General features: G+C 41.9%; 1 protein-coding gene across 1 annotated transcript in view; it reads left to right on the top strand.

The window, feature by feature from the left end:
* The first annotated feature begins 5184 nt into the window (after positions 1–5184).
* Positions 5185–19266, top strand: part of pde1a (phosphodiesterase 1A, calmodulin-dependent) — a 440733-nt gene continuing 426651 nt past the window's right edge. Inside the window, exons 1-2 of the mRNA XM_078228519.1 lie at positions 5185–5263; positions 12853–12879. Coding sequence (XP_078084645.1) covers positions 5241–5263; positions 12853–12879 — 50 coding nt within the window. The 5' untranslated portion in view covers positions 5185–5240. The remainder of the gene's footprint in view (positions 5264–12852; positions 12880–19266) is intronic.

Below are 19266 nucleotides of genomic sequence, written 5' to 3'. Positions count from 1 at the left end.
ATGTTTAATTTTAAGTTACTTTTTCAATCTTAAACAATTGCTTTGGTCATTACTTCTTTTAAATGCATCAAACCATAATCTTGCAGGGAATAAAGAGCCACAGTAACAGTACTCAGCAGATAGTCACTAAATTTGACAAGGCTGCTGAGAGCCCAGCAGTAAATGACGCATTCAATCTTTTCTGAATAGCGTTTTGTTTCACATGCTCACTTAAATGAAGCACTCCAGTGGTAAAATAATTGACATTTGACAACAGCTTAACGAATAAGTCATCTGGATAACAAACTGTGCAGATGGTGCTCAGGTTCTCTGAGCGAATCCCAAACACTCAGCCACTGCTCTGCGCTAGGAATGTGCAGAACAGGCAATATGAGAAAACAAGACAATCTGTTGTATTTGAAGAGGAAACTGAGGGCAAGATGATTCAAGTCATTTCAGCATTTGTTTTTAGTTACAATGTCATTATCTGCTCCTCTTCTAGGTTAGATGTGTGGAATAAGGTATCTTATAAACCAAACGAGGTAGGGGAAAAAGTAGCGTAGGAAGCTCCTGACAGCTGTTGTCAAAGCACTGACATTTATCAATGTGTAGCATTGGCACAAAGCTTTAATTCCCAACTATAGTTAGCTCTGACCCCTTCCCTGTTTCTGTGGGGAACGACCAAATGGAGAGCAGATGCTTCCTTAGGATGGAGGGAATAATTAGAAAGAGAGAAATTGCCAAGCTGCACTTCTGTACCTCCTGTTAGTCAGCTTGGAACAGCATTCCTGGAGGCCTGGGCACAGCCTTGTTGACCCACTTTCTGAGGGGCAGGCTGGGTAAAGCCCAGTGAGACCAGAGGAAATAACAGTTGGGATGACTGTGCTGCAAACCAATGATATTTAGATACGACTTGTGCAGCTCTCTAGTGTTGGGGTTGCTATTTTACGTTCTTTACCAGAAGCACAAACTGCCAATTTGTTTTATATCTTGTTTAAATTGATTTTTAAAATGTATATAAATGCAAGACTGTGATATTTGTTGCATCAGCAATGTTAAGGTCAGAGATTTCTGGCCACGCCTGCCCCGTGACTGGAAACTCCTGCCTGAGGTCAATGGACCTTTAAATGATCTGTCAAATTTTCTGTTCCACCTGTGACAATTCCCATGGCGCGGGGGGCGGGGGAGGTGGAGGGGGTGGAGGGGAACCAGAATATTTACCCGTATGAGTTACTTTGTGGGGGCGATCTTACCAAAAAGATTCTAAGCCCCGAATGAGTGTGAAAACGGGAGAAATTTGTGCCATTTTTCTGGGTGACTTAAAAATCGAACCTTTCCTGATTCTGTCAAAAAAATCTTGACAAGCTTGTTTCTTTCCAGTATGGGGTGTAGGTAGGGCCGAAATTACTCAAAAGTCGGCTGATAGCAGCAGAGGGCACAATTGCGCATGTGCAGATTTCTGTGCTCTGACAGAACAGAAACCTGCTGCTCTAAAGGGTCTCTGTGGCCAAAACCCAGACACTCTCAGGTCTCTGCGGATGATCACCACCCACCACCCCACCTGGACCAGTTATCATCCCCTCCACCAACCGGAATGATCGTGAACCCCCCACCCAGAACAATCGTGACCCCGCCCCCCCCCCCCGCCCCACCGATTGCTGTTGCAGAATGGCAGCAGTCCCCCTCCCCTCTACCAATCCCTGTTGCAGAGTGCGCAGTGGTTCCTCCCTCAGTTGGCTTTGCCCCTTCAGGTTCAACCTGTTGGTACTGCCCGGTGCTTCATAGGCACTGGCAGTGCCAAAGTGCCCAGTGGGCAGTTCAACTGTGCCAGGCTGGCAGTGCCAATCTGGCACTACCCAAGGGGCATCCCCCTCTCTGCCCTCTACCTCCTGGGGGGGCCTCAGTGACCTCTGGTCCTACCAGTGAGGCCATCATGTCTGGTTCCCGTTGATGGGTACGAAACATGATCCTTGCCAGAGAGAACCTTGCTTGGCAAGGCCAAAGAGGTAAGTGAGCCCAGGATGATAATGATTTTTGGTGCGAAGCTGATCTCATCGGATATCTGGTGCCAGTAAGATCGAGAGGCAAGAAATCGGGCGCGATAATTTCTCGGCTCTCTCATGATCTTACCGACTCACCCCGCCCAGGCGGCAATGGTAAGATTGCGGCCTGTGTGTCAACACACTATTTGATATTGTTTGATACTATTGAATTGCACAACACCAGTTCTTTTAAATGTGGCAGCTTCACAGGGGTGCTCAAATGTTAGCCCAAAAACATACATCAACCAGGAAAGTTTGACTTTGCTGCTTCTAGGCTGTGCAAATCTAGCCCAAGACTTATGACCTTCTGATTATGATGTTTAAAACTGAATATTTTTGCTGTCTATTTTTATATTTGAATCTCTGTTTGACATGGAGCCTCACTGAACATTTCCTTCACTGCTTATCGGAACCTGAAATGAAATTGAAACAAGTCAGAATCCTCTGTTTTGCAGCTTGGACAGACTTCGGCACAATCCATTTATTTTCTATCAGTCACCACTTTGACGACCCAATTTACTATATTTATTTTTACGATTTTATTTGATTATTTTATTTCCATTTTCAATTTTCTTCAAAACCTGGCTTAGTATCATAGTCCTGTTGATAAAAAAAATGATTTAGAAATAGCGATTGTGGAAGAGGGGGAGAATTAATGCATGTAGTAGAAACAAAGTACAAAGAACAGTACAGCACAGGAACAGACTCTTCGGCCCTCCAAGCCTGCGCCAATCATGATGCCTGCCTAAACTAAAACCGTATGCACTTACGGAGTCTGTATCCTTCCATTCCCATCCTATTCATGTATTTGTCTAGATGCCCCTTAAATGCCGCTATTCCACCTGCTCCCACTACCTCCCCGGGCAGCGCATTCCAGACATTCACCACCCTCTGTGTAAAAACTTGCCTTGCACATCTCTAAACTTTTCCCCACGCACCTTGAACCTATGTCCCCTAGTACTTGACTTTTCTACCCTAGGAAAGAGCATCTGACTATCCACTCCGTCCATGCCACTCATATTCTTGTAAACCTCTACCAGGTCACCCCTCAACCTCTGTCGTTCCAGTGAGAACAAACTGAGTTTATCCAACCTCTTCTCTTAGCCATTACCCTCCAGACCAGGCAACATCTTGGTAAACCTTTTCTGTACCCTCTCCAAAGCATCCACATCCTCTGGTAGCGTGGCAACCAGAATTGTACACAATATTCCAAATGAGGCCTAACTAAGGTTCTATACAGCTGCAGCATGACCTGCCAATTTTTATACTCAAATTTTAACCTTCAAATGTTGTAATTATTAATACTTTCAGCAATGCTGAGAGATGAGAACTATCAGCAAAAATGTTAAAGTTTATTTATTAGTGTCACAAGTAAGCTTACATTAACACTTCAATGAAGTTACTGTGAAAATCCTCTAGTCGTCATATTCAAGCACCTGTTCGGGTACACTGAGGGAGAATTTAGCATGGCCAATGTACCTAACCAGCACGTCTTTCAGACAGTAGGAGGAAACCGGAGCATCCGGAGGAAACCCACGCAGACATGGGGAGAACGCTTGAACTCCACACAGTCCCCCAAACCGGGAATCAAACCCGGGTCCCTGGTGCTGAGGCAGCAGTGATAACCACTGTGCCTTTGTCTTCCCCCTATTGAGCAGGACTAAGAAGTAGGAAGTTAACATAAGCAAGGAAAACAATGCATTTGTAAAGTACCTAATCACATTTCTTGAAAACATCCCAAACTGCAGTACACACAATGAATTAGCCTGGAGTGGGGCAAAATAATTGAAAGTGGCAGCCATTTTACTCACAACAGAGCAGCACAAATAGCAATATGATGAATAACCTATTGACTTTATATTGGGTTAGATTTTATTGTACGTTGCCACCTTCGTCACTTGCTTGTTTGTGTACATAGTATCATATTTGTTGGCTGTATCATAGCTGCATTTTTAGCACTTGTAATAATGTAGTGTTAACAATCAGAAACTGGGTGATGAAGAACTAACAATAGAGCTTTAGTAGAATTGAAATTGATGTGCTCTAGCATGAAAGGAAATAAAGTCAATTTGTCTTTGTTAAACATGGAAACAGTGAAATTCATAACGCAAGTGGGACTTCATAATCTTTTTAGATTTTAGTGTAATATATTTTACAAATTATGCATGCTTCCTCCTTACTTTTTAACCTTGCATTTCATTAATCTTCCTATTTTATTCGCAGAATCTTGCAACCTTACCTGTTAGCTGCTGAAGTAATTTGAATGATGTGACATCTTTGACAAAAATAAGGATTTTAGCATCTTTGAGCTCACTTTAAACTTACATTTAAAATGTATTTAAATGCAGCTTAGATGTGGGATTTGAAGAAGAATTCGCAGATGCTGCACTGTACTGATAGAGTTGCAGCTACTAAACCTCTTGGTTAAATTGACAGTTGCCTATTGGGCAGAGTTGCTAGGAGAGGGTGAATAATCATGACTTCACCATCAGCTGTTAACGTGTATTTGTTAAATAACAACCTGTGGAGCTCCATCTTATCTGTATTTCTATTTTCAAAGGTGATGTGGTTCTCCACTGAGATGTCCAATCTGTTTCTCTATTCTTTTTCCTGAAGATGTTATTTATTTTTTTGTTATTTGTGTGCAGCACTGCAGAGCCATTTACCAAGTATCTGTCTCCCTGCTTAAAAGAACTAAAGAGAGGCGATGGTAATGACCCAATTCTGTCTACTTCCTCCAGTCCTAATCTTCAAGAAGCTTCAACAGGCATCAGAACTGTGGCCAATATCTAAACCTTTCAGATTTATTCTGAGAAGAGAGTTGTTGGGAGAATCTGAAAGATTAAAAGCTTTTTTTGTTGCAAACATCTCAAAGAAACCTGTATGGATTTGCAGCTTTAATGTCCAGCAATTGTGCTTGCTTTGTCATTTTAAACTCCAGCACTGCCACATGTTCAAGGACATCGTTAAAAAAAGTTGACCCTGCAGTACAAGCATTCGGCTTGTTTATTAAAACAAAATGTTTTCGGTTGAAGGTGCTGTGAAATATACCTGTCTGTCAGAAATTTCCCTGCACTGAGGGATGTTTAAAGTTGGTGAGCTTGGTTCTAACTGTAGCTATTTTATCCCAGAATTTTTACCATGGAATCCTCACACACAGAGATGAAGGAAGTTAACAGCAGCTGTCTCGAGTTTCTCAAACCAGACAATCCTGAGAAAATGTGGATTCGCTTGCAGGGAATGTAAGTATTTTCTCTATAATTCATTTTGTGCTTTAAATATGTTGTTACCCCTACATTCTTCAACTTCAGTCGAAAATCTTGCACATGCGACAAGAGAAAACAACCTTAAGATGTCCTAAAGATGTGCGTGTTAAGTGGATTAGGAATGCTAAATTGCCCCGTAGTGTCAGGGGGACTAGCTAGGCTAAATGCTTGGGGTTATGGGGATAGGGCCTGGGTGGGATTGTGGTCGGTGCAGACTCGATGGGCCGAATGACCTCCATCTGCACTGAAGGATTTTATGATGTATTTCTGAAATACTGTACTTTTGTAATGCATCAATTATACAAAAAATGTGTTTATATTTATGTTTTATAACTAGCAAACGTATCAGGAATGAAACAAGATCCATTGTTCCTTATTGAGATGTAGAAACATAGAAACCCTACAGTGCAGAAGGAGGCCATTCGGCCCATCGAGTCTGCACCGACCACAATCCCACCCATGCCCTACCCCCACATATTTACCCGCTAATCCCTCTAACCTACGCATCCCAGGACACTAAGGGGCAATTTTTAACCTGGCCAATCAACCTAACCCGCACATCTTTGGACTGTGGGAGGAAACCGGAGCACCCGGAGGAAACCCACGCAGACACGAGGAGAATGTGCAAACTCCACACAGACGGTGACCCGAGCCGGGAATCGAACCTGGGACCCTGGAGCTGTGAAGCAGCAGTGCTAACCACTGTGCTACCGTGCCGCCCTTTTTTATTTGTATTTCTTTTCTTCAAACTCAAGATACTGCGGATGCTGGAAATACAAAATAAAAACAGAAAATGCTGGAAATACTCAACAAGTCAGGCAGCGTCTGTGGAAAGAAAAAGAGAGTTAATATTTCAGGCTAATGACCTTTACTCAGAACTGGAAAAAGTTAGAGTTTTAAGCAAGCACAGAGGCAGAAAATAGTGGTGGGAGTGTGGGGGGGGAGGGGGAGAAAATAGCAAAAGGGATGTCCAGTTGGAAGGCAGAAGAGATTAAATGCCAGAAGAAATCATTGTGCAAGGTGGTAATGGGACAAGCAAAGCAAAAAGAAAATGCATCTAGAGGAGATGTAAATGGCAACAGCATAAACATTACCACCAGCTGCTGTCCGAAGGAAAATGGGAGCAGTAGTTATGACCTGAGGTTGTTGAACTTAATGTTGAGCATGGAGTGCTGTAAAGTGCATAATCAAAGATAATGTGCTTTCCCTTAAGCTTCCTTGAGACCTTCATTGGGACAGTCCTGGAGGCCGAGGACAGAGAGGTCAAAATGGGTGTGGGGAGGACAATTACAATTTCAGGCAACTGGAAACAGATTGAATAGAAATGTTGTACTATGCATTGACCCAATCTGTGTTTAATCTCCTCGATGTGGAGGAATACGCATCATGTAAAGAAGTAAATCTCTGTTTGAGCTGGAAGGATTGTTAGGGCCTTGGATGGTGAGAAGGGAGAAAGCAGAAGGGAAGTGTTACTTCTCCTGCACTTTATGGGTGGCGCAGTGGTTAGCACTGCTGCCCCAGTGCCAGGGACCTGAGTTCGATTCCCAGCTTGGGTCACTGTCTATGTGGAGTTTGCACATTCTCCTTGTGTCCGCGTGGGTTGCCTCCGGATGTTCCAATTTCCTCCCACGGACCAAAGATGTGTGGGATGGGTTGATTTGGCCATGCTAAATTGCCACTTAGTGTCAGGGGGACTAGCAGGGTAAATATGTGGGGCTACAGGGATAGGGGCTGGGAAGGATTGTGGTCGGTGCAGACTTGATGGGCTGAATGGCCTCTTTCTGCACTGTAGGGATTCTATGATTCTATGATTTTGTTAAGTAATTCATGTGATGCGGCCATCACTGGCTAGGCCAGTAGTTATTGCTCATCCCTAATTGTCTTTGAGAAGGTGGAAGTGAGCTGCGTCCCTGAACCGCTGTGATCAATGTGATGTAGGTACAACCGCAGTGCTGTTAAGGAGGGAGTTCCAGGAGTTTGACACAGCAACAATGAAGGAATGGTGATATATTTCCAAGGAAGGCTGATGAGTGGGTTTGGAAGGTGCTCTCTAAGGAGCCTTCGTGAGTTGCTGCAGTGCATATTATTCTTGTTACATAGAGTTCTTCTGTGCGTCAGTGGCAGAGGGAGTGAATGTTTATAGATGGGGTGCTAATCATGTGGGCTGCTTTGTTCTGAATGGTATTGGGCTTGAGCTGAACTCATCCAGGCAAGTGGAGCGTATTACATCATACTCCTGACTTGTACCTTGTAAATGGTGAACAGTCTTTGCAGAGTCAGATGATGAGTTATTCGCCACAGGGTTCTTCACCTCTGACCTGCTCTAGTAGCCATAGTCTTTATATAGCCAGTCCTGTTCAGTTTCTGGTCAACAGTGATCTCCAGGTTGTGGAGGATTCAGTGATAGTAATTTTATTAAATGTCAATGGGCAATGTTTAGATTCTCTGTTATTGGAGATGGTCATTGCCTGGCATCTGTGTGGCATGAATGTTGTTTGCCACTTCTCAGCCCAAGGCTGGATATGATCCAGATCTTGCTGCATTTGGACATGGAGTGCTTCAGTGTCTTGAGAAGTTGCGGGTGGTGCTGAATATTGTGCAATCATCAGTGAACATCCCCAGTTTTGATGAAAAGAACGTCATTGATGGAGCTACTGAAGATGATTGGGCCTAGGACACTACCCTGAGTAACTCATGTAATGATGCCCTGGAACTAAACTAATTGACCTCCAAAAATCACAACCATCTTCCTTTGTGCCAGGTATGACTCCAACCAGTGGAGAGTTTTCCCCCTGATTCCCCCTGATTCCCATTGACTCCAGTTTTGCTCGGGCTTCTTAATGCAATACTCAGTCAAATGCTGCCTTGATGTCAAGGGCAGTGGCTCTCACCTCTGGAGTGCAGCTCTTTTGTCCATGTTTGAATTAAGGTTGTAATGAGGTCAGGAGCTGAGTGGCCAAACTGAGCATCAGTGAGCAGCTTATTGGCAAGAATATGTTGATAACCCCTTCCATCACTTTACTGATAATCGAGCATAGAGTATTGGGGTGGTTAATAGCTGGCTTGGATTTATCCTGCTTTTTATGGGCAGGGCAAATCTGGGCAATTTTCCACATTGTCAGGTAGATGTCACTTTTCCACTTATCTTTGTGTCGTCTGCAAACTTCGTTACCCTACACTCCGTCCCCTCCTCCAGATCATCTATATAAATGGTAAATAGTTGCGGCCCGAGTACCGATCCCTGCGGCACGCCACTAGTTACCTTCCTCCAACCGGAAAAACACCCATTTATTCCGACTCTTTGCTTCCTGTCGGATAGCCAGTCCCCAATCCACTTTAACACACTACCCCCAACTCCGTGTGCCCTAATCTTCTTCAGTAGCCTTTTATGGGGCACCTTATCAAACGCCTTTTGGAAATCCAAAAACACCGCATCCACCGGTTCTCCTCCATCAACCGTCCTAGTCACATCTTCATAAAAATCCAACATGTTCGTCAAGCACGACTTTCCCCTCATGAATCCATGCTGCGTCTGATTGATCGAACCATTTCTATCCAGATGCCCTGCTATCTCCTCTTTAATAATGGATTCCAGCATTTTCCCTACTACAGACGTTAAGCTGACCGGCCTATAGTTACCTGCCTTTTGTCTCCTTCCTTTTTTAAACAGCGGCGTAACATTAGCCGTTTTCCAATCAACCGGCACTACCCCAGAATGCAACGAGTTTTGATAAATAATCACTAACGCATCCACTATTACCTCTGACATTTCTTTCAATACCCTGGGATGCATTCCATCCGGACCCGGGGACTTATCCACCTTCAGTCCCATTAGTCGACCCAGCACTGCCTCTCTGGTAACATTAATTGTATTAAGTATTTCTCCTGCTGCCAACCCTCTATCGTTAATATTTGGCAAACTATTTGTGTCCTCCACCGTGAAGACCGACACAAAAAACTTATTTAAAGACTCAGCCATATCCTCATTTCCCACTATTAACTCCCCCCTCTCGTCCTCCAAGGGTCCAACATTCACTCTAGCCACTCTATTCCTTTTTATATATTTATAAAAACTTTTACTATCATTTTTTATATTAATTGCTAGCCTAGCTTCATAGTCTATCCTTCCTTTCTTTATCGCTTTCTTAGTCTCTCTTTGTTGTTTCTTAAATTTTTCCCAATCACTTGTTTCTCCACTATTTTTGGCCACTCTGTACGCAGCTGTTTTTATTTTAATACTCTCCTTTATTTCCTTCGTTATCCACGGCTGGTTCTCCCTTTTCTTACAATCCTTGTTTTTTGTGGCTTTTGCTACCAAATAAAGCTGTTGGACTTTAACCCTGGTGTTGTTAGACTTCTTACTATGCTTGAGACCACCAGAGCAGCTGAGATGGATCATCCACTCGGCACTTCTGGCTGAAGATTGGTGTGAATACTTCAACCTTATTTTTTGCGCTAATATTCTGGGCTCCTCCATCATTGAGGATGGGGATATTTGTGGAGCCTCCTCTTCCAGTGAGTTGTTTGATTCACGGCTGCATTTGGCAGGGCAGCAGAGCTTAGATATGATCCATTGGTTGTGGGATGATTTAGTTCTGTCTATTACTGCTGCACACAAGTAGTTCTGTGTTGTAGCTTCACCAGGTTGACACATCATTTTTAGGTATGCCTTGTACTGCTCTTTGTATGCTTTCCTGCATGCTTCACTAAACCAGAGCTGATCCACTGACTTGATGGTAATGGTAGAGTGGAAGATAAGCTGGGCCATGAGGTTACAGATTGTGTTTGAATACAATTCTGCTGCTGCAGATGACCATCAATGCCTCATGAACGCCCAGTTTTGAGTTGTTAGATCCATTTGAAATCTATCCCATTTAGCACAGTGGTATTGCCACACAACACGATGGAGGGTATCCTCAGTATGAAGATGGGACTTCACCTGTACAAAGACTGTGTGGTGGTCAGTCCTACCGATACTGTCATGGACAGATGCATCTGCAGCAGGCAGGTTGGTGGCAATGAAGTCAAGTATATTCTTCATTTTTGTTGGTTCCCTCACCAACTGCTGCAGACCTAGTCTCGCAGATATGTCCTTTAGGACTTGGCCATTTGGTCTGTAATGCTGCTACTGAGCCATTATTGGTGAATGCAATTGAATGCTTTGCAGCAGGCTGGAAAGATCACACCCAATGACTGGGAGCAAGTGCTCTGAGCAGAGCACTTCAATTCAGATCCAAAGGCTTCACCAACTGTCACACCAGGTATTGCAGACACTAACATTACAGTGTTTAACAATACAAACCTCCAAACACTTCTGTTAACTCAACAGCAACAAATAGAAATTAATCAGCAATTTACCTGAAAACAGTTGATGGTTCCTTTAAATAGTTCTATAGGGGGTCTGAATGCAGGTTCGGCTGTGTGACGTTAAGAGAGTGCACTTGATGAAGTACTGAAGTCAAAAATCACACAGCTAGAGTCAAATCAGTGTTAGATGCTGATTGACATCATGATCTGCTTACTCTGCACACTTCCGACACATCCTCCCAGTGCTCACTAGATACTTGTGGAAGGCTAAATTTAAAGTGAATGTCACTAATCTTTCAGGAAAACCTGGCCCACATTTCATTATGCGGTTCTGAAATACATATTTGATGTATTTGAGCCTATTTTTAAATATTTCCATTATTCGTTTCACAATTTAAAATAATGAGCCTAGAAAATTAGTTTCATTTATTTACCAGTAGATGAATGGTACCATCTAAGAGAAATCCTTTCAAAATGTGATGCTTTATTTTGACCTCATTCATTCCATGCTCCCAATAATTTGAAACTGTAATTGGCTTCATTGGAGAAACTGGTTTGGATTCAATTATTTAAGGAAGAAGAATGATCTTGGTCCAGCGCTTTTGAAAATGACGAGGCAATTTCAAGTCTCTTCTAATGAATGAAATTTCCTATCTATTGGAGCTGGTGATTGAACTGTCTCTTTAAATCATGTTTAATGAAAGACGTCCGAGACATGAGATTGTTGCAAAAGCTTCATTTTCTTTTCTGTCTGAGGTAATAAGATTTTAGGATCAGCAACGATGCTGGAAGGTGCAATTCTTGACTGCAGATTGACATCATGTTGGGTAAACTGACTAAAACAAAATCTAAATAATTACTCCACTGTAGATGTGTAGCATAATAGTGTGACATTTTCTAGAGTCAAATTAAAAGGACATCTGCAAATTATTATGGTAAATTTCAACATTAATATGTTCTACAAACACCATTTAGGTAAGTGAAGAAGCCGCTAAGCTTTTGGTTCAATTCCAATGTAAGCTTTTATTAAAATTTGCTGTTGCACATAATTACCATACAATTATTTTAGCAATATTCAATGTTTTGGAATTATATACTGGAAGTTTCTGTTTATATCACATTGTGCACAATAAAAATATCTTTAGCAGGTAATTAGACATGAAAATATTTCTAATTGGTGCCGGCTGAAAATAGATGATGCTATAACCTATATTTTGACGAAGACAAATTAAGTCTAATGTCTCTTTAAAGTTATGATATGCAAATAAGTTTCAAGATGTCATATAGTGGCATACATTTGAATCTTTGATTTCTGGATATTCTTTTTCATTTTGTTCATTATTTGCACAATTCGGCTTTGAAATTGCAGTTATTGGTGGAGCAGATCTGGGGTGGAGGAAATCTGTCCCGCTCTCAGTATCCCCAATACCATCATAATCCTGGGGTCAGGCTACTTGGTGGGAAGCCACTGAGCTTCCAAGTAGTTCTGGTCTGCCTGCCTGGGTGCAACATCAGTTGCTGCGAGACTCTAGTGAGATGGTTTATTCTCAATCTCAGCAGTTCAGACAGCATTTTTGAAGAGAGAAGCAGAGTTTACTTCTGATGAAGGGGCATCGATCTGAAACGGTAACTCTTGTCAGGATTTCCCTGCCACCCCCTGTAATGAGTTTTCTGGCGGCGGCCTACCATTGGTCGATGGGTTGCCCAGTGGCATGGCTGGCAAGGCATGGAAAATGCCATTGTCTCCAATGGGACTGGAAGATTCCATCGCTGGCCAATGAAAGGCCGCCTCTGCTGCTGGAAAAACTGCCACATGGGGGCCAGAAAATCCCAGCCTTTATTTCTCTCTCCACAGATCCTGCCAGACCTGCTGAGTATCTCCAGCATCTTTTTGTTCCTGTTTCACATTTCCAGCATCCACTACCAGCTGCCGCTGTTGGTTTCATGTGAATAAGGGTGATCCTGAAAATCACCTTTGGGCTAATATGCTCCCTAACCTTCTAACTCCTGATCTGTGTGAACGAACATCACGGTTTTAGGCTCAAAGGCATGGATTTTCCCAACAAACTGAAAAGTGGTGCAACCCTGCCAGATCCAGGTTCTATCCCAAATTCTAATCAAACGTCTCCCCTACACAATTGCTTTTCCTGGCTGAGAAGTTTGGAATTATAATCTCTACTCAGTATGTTTCTAATCATTTCATGATATATTTTTATGGTGAAGGGGTAACAACAGCTAATATAACATTTTTCTTACAGACAGAAATACAAAAGCACATCACAAAGGTAAGGCTATTTATACGCACTTATTTTAAAGCAACTTGAAGTATGACTTGTGTCCTTTATTTAACATTTTCATTGTTGAATCATCCTTTTCCAAGAAACTTACGGGTTACATTACATTTAGAGAATTTGGATTGCTTTGATGTGTATTACAAAACTGAGCACGTTGTAGAATGCATTTTGTGAATATATCTGTGAGCGTTTGGCAACAACACAATTATATTCTTTGGACAATGAAATATGCTATAGCGTCAGTACAAGTTAAAGAAAAAGCGATTTAGTGTATTGTTCAGTTAAAGGCATTATGAATAGATTCATGTAATCTCATCCACTAAATTCACACTGGCCTTGCTCTGCTTCCATGAGATGGGTGGAAAGGGCTCTCTCTGAATGATGGAAGCCATCTCATGAAAAGTTATCAATAGCTACAGATCTTGCTTCCATTTGCTCCTTACAAGTCAATCAACATAAAAGGAGCTGGGGGCAGGAGTGAAAACTTCCTACATCAGGGGATTTGAGCATTTCAACCTTCAGGGTACAGTCGACAATGGTACACCTAGTGAGACAACATGTACCACACAGCTGAACAGGTCGCATCTAAAGGTTCATGGCTCCGCAAAGAAAAGGTTGTCCATTTAAAGAAATATATAAATTCAGAATTGCCTGCAGTGAGAGGTGGGCCCAGCATCCTCTCCCACATTAGATACCCTCCGATTGACTTTCCAATCTCTCTACTCTGCCAGGTGCCCTTGGCATACTGTTAGTGGCATGGGTCCTTGCCATTTTCATATCAAACCAGGGATCTCCAGGACTGTAGACACACTGGTAGAGTCAGATGCAGATAACCTAAATCAATACTTCTTAACATTTGTGTTGGGATGTGCCAGTTTGCAGCTTTTCGGTCCAAACACTTTATACAATTCCAATGATTGTTAGATATTCCTCACAGGTGTGGATGGGGTGTAAGTAGCAGTTAATGATGGACTGGCTGCTGCTGAATAGAAGCATAGCATGGTTATGGTCCCTGTTGAGTTACTATGTCATTCTGATGTCTTAGACCTAGACAGGGCATAGCAAATGATTAATGAGTATGAATCGGTATACCTTACAGATTAGTTGGATTTGTCTACTCAATTAGATGATAAGCAAAAAGGGTGAATTTTATCCTTAAATATACAGTTGATGAGCACATTTGGAGTATTTCTCAAGAAGGCTCCCACTGATGACACTGTGATGTTGAGGTTCTGCATGCAAGATTTGACAAGTGCTTGGAAACAAAATTGGGAAATTGCTGGAACATTAGCTCAGATCTTGCCATGCAGTGGTCTGGTCTCTGGTTTCAGACCAATGGGCATTGGCATGACTTGGAGCCAGGCAAGTGGATCTCAAGTTGAACCAGTTCATTGCAGCACCAATGTGTAAAGATAAGCATGTCAAATGTCTGCTCATTCAGGCGTCACCTGAATGTGTCTCATTGTGAGGAGTATAGGGGTCTATCTAACAGTGCCATAAGTTATGTTTCAAGTGAGTAATTTATACATCTGAGAAGTCAATCAATCAATCTGTTGTCATCCTGGAATAAGTAGGGGCCGCATGTCCCCCCCCCCAATTACTCTGAGATATTTTCCTGGACCTGGTTCGTGCTATATAAATATATGTTGTCATATCCTCTTGATGAATGTCAGAGGTTGTTGCACAGTGACCTGGTTAGCCACTTGGGCACAAATTTATGACGTCAATGCTACATTTTCTATAAAATCCTGCCAGTTCTTCTGCTGTGTCCAGTGCTGAATTAAATGCAGTTATCATCATTTTGAAACAGAGCATCTATGACTTCATTCATGTTCTGCCTATGTACATCAATGCAGCCCTCTGTAATTTAAATCAATGACGCAGTCTCTATGCTCAAAGTTCACAACCTGATTCTTCAATAAAATAAATAAACACTTAACAAATTGCCACATAGCCACATGAAGTATTTGCATTAATTTTACCAGTTTTATTTTCAATTTAAGGATAATTTTTCTGTAAGATATACGTGGGGGATTTTTTTTAACAACACATTTTGGATTATTTCTGCTTTCATAAAGTACTATAACCATTTGGCTAATGAAATGTATTAGAGCAGCTAACAAGTGTTTTACCACAAATTAATACATCCTAAACTTATTGACAGCTATTTCTTTATATTTCTCCTATTCCTTTGTTTTTTTTTCTTGCATTCCAATACCCTTTGAGAAGAAAACATTTGTATTTTTAAGTAACTTAAATGATGCTGATCTCAAATAGAGTTTATTACAAAATGGTCACTTTGTGATGGTGTAGAGTTAAAAACAAAGAAGCAATGTTATACTATGTCCCAAAGTGCTTCACAGCCAGTGAAGCCTGTTTGTACATGTTAAGAGCCCAGCTTCACTCAGTGGTAGCACTTGCTGCTGAATCAGAATGTAGTGGATTCAAATCATGCACCCTATTCAGTTCTTGAAGTCACTTGTGACTGGAGGTGGTATGGCTGGGGTTGGGACTCAGAGGTGGAGTATTATGCACAATTTAATGTAAACTGTGAGGATCAAGAATCAAGGACAGGTCAGAAAGAAGTTAAAAAGGTAAAATATTGTTGATGCTGGTAACCGGAAACAAAAGAAAAAAATGCTGGAAATACACTGAGATATTCATTATCTGGATACATGGGAAATGCCAGTTCATCAAAAATGCCTGTTAACTGTGTTCCATTTACCATCCAGAATTCAACACAGTACCATGAACTAATATGTAAGTTTTCAGGAAGTAAAGAGCAGTATTCTGTTTACTTAAAACAGAAAGTATAAAATAATACAGTATACAGGTATGGGTTCTGGATAACATCATAATTACTTCTGGTTGGTAAAGTGATGATTTGTATTAGGGGACATTCCAGTTGGTAGTACTGGAAAACGCAAGGTTTACTCCACTCAGCAGATCTGGCAGTACATGTGAAGGGAGAAATAGAGTTAGTGTTTCAGGTCAGAATTCCTGATCCAGTTTTTGGGTAAAACTTCATGACCCTGATATTTTGTGATGTTCTTCTGATTCCTGTTGTATATTCAGCAGCAGAGCAGAAACTGGTGAGTAAAAGGTAAACATCAGAAGCCTCCATGATGCTGATATAATAGTGATGTCAGGTCACAGGCAGGATATTCCTCTCCCTCCACAGTGTATTTTGTGATGGCGGGAGACGGTGCACCGCTCATCGTTGGCAGGATCTTATGGTCTTGCTGTTGTCAAAGGAGTTTCCTATTGAACGCACCCATCGCCATTAGGAAACCCACAATGGGAGTGCGCCGCTGGCAAGACCACACAATTCTGCCAGCATAAATGTCAACAAGATTTCAGCATGTGTCTGGAAGAGAAAACAGGAGGAGGAGAAGCTTCAACCTCTTGTAGAGGTCCAAATGTGTAAATACTCGTAAATACTTTTTGTAAATAAAGATTAATGGTTCTTGAGAAAATACAGACTTGACCAGCATACTTTGGGAAAATAGACAATCCCTGAACCTCTTGTCTAAACCCCAACCATACATACAAACAGAAACCTCAAAGAACTGGCATAAGTAGCCATTTTTCCAAGAATTCACCAATGTCTACTGCAGTGGTTCAAAACCTTCTGTGTGCCATGGCACACACTCATTTTGATGCACACTTCTAATTTCTCTGTCTTCTTCCCTTACTGAGAATTTGTTTTTAACTTCCTCCTGTCCTCTCGCCTTTTTTTTTTGAACCTCTCCCTCTGTCTCTTGCTTCTCCCAGGGTTTTTGCGCCCCTTTTGAATTTTTGCTTTTTGTGTGGGCATATGGGGCCTTTGTCTTCAACTCCAAGTACCATTGGTCATGTGCATGGGCCTGACCAACGTAAAAAATCAAAACTACGCATGTGTGGCTTTTTCCCAATCAGCGCATGTGTGGGAGGTCCAAGTTTTGTCAGGTCCTGAAGATGCCAACCACAGAGCTGAAGATCAAGGTTAGTTTTAGCTTAATTACATGGATTTTGAATCATTTTGAATCTTTTTTCATGGCACACTGGTTTACTGGACATCTCCAACAGAAAATCTAAGCCCTGATTTCAAATCTGATGTTATGTTGACAGATCTTTTAAACAGGATTCAGGATTATGGCAGCATCACCTACAGATATAATTAGTACTACAGATAAATATTGACATTTTTCCTATGGATTTTCCATGGACAGAATCTGATGTAGGAATTTTCAAATAATTTGACATGAAATGTTGCAACCGATGCAGAGATTTTAATATTTAGTAAAATAGTTTACGGGCGGGATTTTGCAGCCTTGCTCATCCCAAAACCGTAAAGTCCCGCCCGAGGTCAACCAACCTTCCCATTGTCTGCCCTTCGCCCCGCTCCAATTCCTGTGGCAGGTGGGGCGGTAAAATTGTAGCCTAGATTTTAAATTCTCCCTGTCACATAGTATGTTTCCCCTTTCCTCCCCCCTCCCCCCCCCTCCTTTCCATCTCAACAACAACTACTTGCATTTACATAACATTGTAAAACACTCCAGCATGCTTCACAGGAGCATTAGCAAACAACATTTGCCACCGAGCCACATAAATAGGGGAGATTACTGAAAGGTAGATTTTAAGGAGTATCTTAAGGGAAGAGAAAGAAGTAGAGAGATGGAAAGTTTTAGGGAAGGAATTTCAGAGCTTTAGGGTCTTGGAAACTGGAGGCCTATTCACTAATGGTGCTGCAACTAAAATTGGGAATGCACAGAAGGCTAGAACTGGAGGAATGCAGAGATCTCGAACGATTATAGGACAAGAGGAGGTTACAGAGTTAGGAAGGTATGAGGTCATTGAGGGACTTGAAAACAAGGATGAAAATTTTCAAATCTGCTGGAGAGGGAGCCAATGCAGGTCAGCAAGACGGAGTAATGGGTGAATGAGACCTGTTACAAGTTAGGACATGGGCAACAGAGTTTTGGATGATGTTTATGTATGGTAGAGGATGAAGGGTCAGCCAGGAAAGTTTTTAAATTGTCAAATCCAGAGATAAAAGGGGGTTTCCTTGGAAGATCAGCTAAAGAAGGGCAGAATTGACTGCGATAGTACAGAGATGGAAGGAGGCAGTTTTGGTTTTTAAGTGATGTATGGTCATAGGGTCATCGCAGGATCACGATCATTCATGCCAGTCTCCTTTCTGTTCCACAATTCTCCCTGCGTTTCCTCATTTCCCTTCATTCTCAACCTCCTTTCTGACAGTAATCCAGGTGCAGTTTCACTATCGTGAGCAAATTGCAGCAAGAATTTGTTACTTTTATATTCCACCCCCTTGCAACAAAGACCAAATTCCATTTGCCTTCCTAATTATTTAATGTACAAGAATACCCAGATCCACCCGTAGCATCTCTCTGTTTAAATAATATTCTGCCTCTATTCTTCTTGCCAGAGTGGACAATGTCATATTTTCTGACATTACACTCCATCTGTCAAATTTTTATCTACGCGCCTAACATATCTATATCCCTTTATAGACTCTTTGGGCAGAATTTTATCGGCATGTCCGCCCAAGGTTCGTACGATCCCGCCCGAGGCTAACGGAGAATGCCTGGAATCGGGGTGGGCGTGCTGGTAAAATTCCGGCCTTTGTATCCTCCTCACAACTTGTTTCCTACCTGTCTTTGTATCATCAGCACATTTGGCTGCAATACACTTAGTCCCTTCATCCAGGGTCATTAATATAGACCGTAGATAGTTGAGGTCTCAGCACTGATCCCTGAATCACTCCACTAGTAACAATTTGCCAACCTGAAAATGATTCCATTTATTCTGATTCTCTGTTTCCTGTTAGTTAGTCAATCTCTATCCATGCTAATGTATCACCCCCCAACACCATGAGTTCTTATCTTGTCCAGTAATCTTTCATGTGGCACTCTATTGAAGGCCTTTGGAAATCCAAATTGAACTGAGTCGGGAAGGTCGGATGAGACAGAGGCTGTTGAATTCAAGTGAAGGTAAGTCGCTATGGAATGGCCGTCTGCTGCTGATTACAACTCCGAGGAATTTAAGGGCCTGTGTATAACAGCCTGGTTGTGCTTTTTGAAAATACACGTATACATTAATAAAGCAATGATGCATCCAAGAAATGTTTCTTTAATTCCAAAACTATATGTACATTTTTTAAAAATAGCAATTTCTTTAAACTTGTTTTGAGAGGACTAATTTCTAACAGGATCCACCAGAGGATCAGACTTTTGAAGTAGTTCCTTGTTAGTCTGAGTGTGTCTAAAGGAATAGAGGATAAAAGTAAGGAAGTGTTGCTGCAACTGTACAAGGCATTGGTGAGACCGTATCTGCAGTACTGTGTTCAGCTTTGGTCCCCTAATTTGAGGAAGGATG

The sequence above is a fragment of the Mustelus asterias genome, chromosome 14 (genome assembly GCF_964213995.1).
Source record: "Mustelus asterias chromosome 14, sMusAst1.hap1.1, whole genome shotgun sequence".
NCBI classification, from domain to species: domain Eukaryota; kingdom Metazoa; phylum Chordata; class Chondrichthyes; order Carcharhiniformes; family Triakidae; genus Mustelus; species Mustelus asterias.
This window is presented reverse-complemented; position numbering and strand designations above follow the sequence as displayed.